The sequence below is a fragment of the Nanorana parkeri genome, unplaced genomic scaffold (assembly GCF_000935625.1).
Source record: "Nanorana parkeri isolate BGI_ZX_2015 unplaced genomic scaffold, ASM93562v1 scaffold402, whole genome shotgun sequence".
In the NCBI taxonomy this organism is placed as follows: domain Eukaryota; kingdom Metazoa; phylum Chordata; class Amphibia; order Anura; family Dicroglossidae; genus Nanorana; species Nanorana parkeri.
In genome coordinates this window covers 95,514-95,884 of record NW_017306670.1, presented here as the reverse complement: position 1 = coordinate 95,884, position 371 = coordinate 95,514, and the positions used below count along the sequence as shown (strand labels likewise).

Here is a 371-nt window from a genome sequence, read left to right as displayed (position 1 = left end):
AAATGGGAAAAAAGGCAAAAAAATATTTCATAGTGCTGCCCTGAAAGACAAACTGGGAAAAATACAATGATTTTAGGATTAAATGTAAGAAACATAATTCTTGGCATTATTAATTTTTAACATTAATTACCTTAAGAGCTTCTTCAGGGACCTTCATTTCCCCACGTACTACAGTAAAAAGATTGGTATGTATATTTTGCTAAGGATATAACACAATGTTTGGAAACAAACATTTATACACAATAATAATATTATAACAGTAATATTAACAATGACCATCCACAATGAACATGCTGCAAGGACAGTGCTGTGCTAAGCAAGTGAAGGAACTTTACTCCTCCTCCATGTAGAACAAATTTACAGATGGAGAT

At 31.8% G+C, this 371-nt stretch overlaps 1 protein-coding gene across 1 annotated transcript in view; it reads right to left on the bottom strand.

Moving 5' to 3' along the window:
* CEP170 (centrosomal protein 170) overlaps window positions 1–371 on the bottom strand; it is a 64,075-nt gene that overhangs the window by 46,868 nt on the left and 16,836 nt on the right. Inside the window, exon 5 of the mRNA XM_018559545.1 lies at window positions 131–189. Within this exon, the coding sequence (XP_018415047.1) occupies window positions 131–189 (59 nt within the window). The remainder of the gene's footprint in view (window positions 1–130; window positions 190–371) is intronic.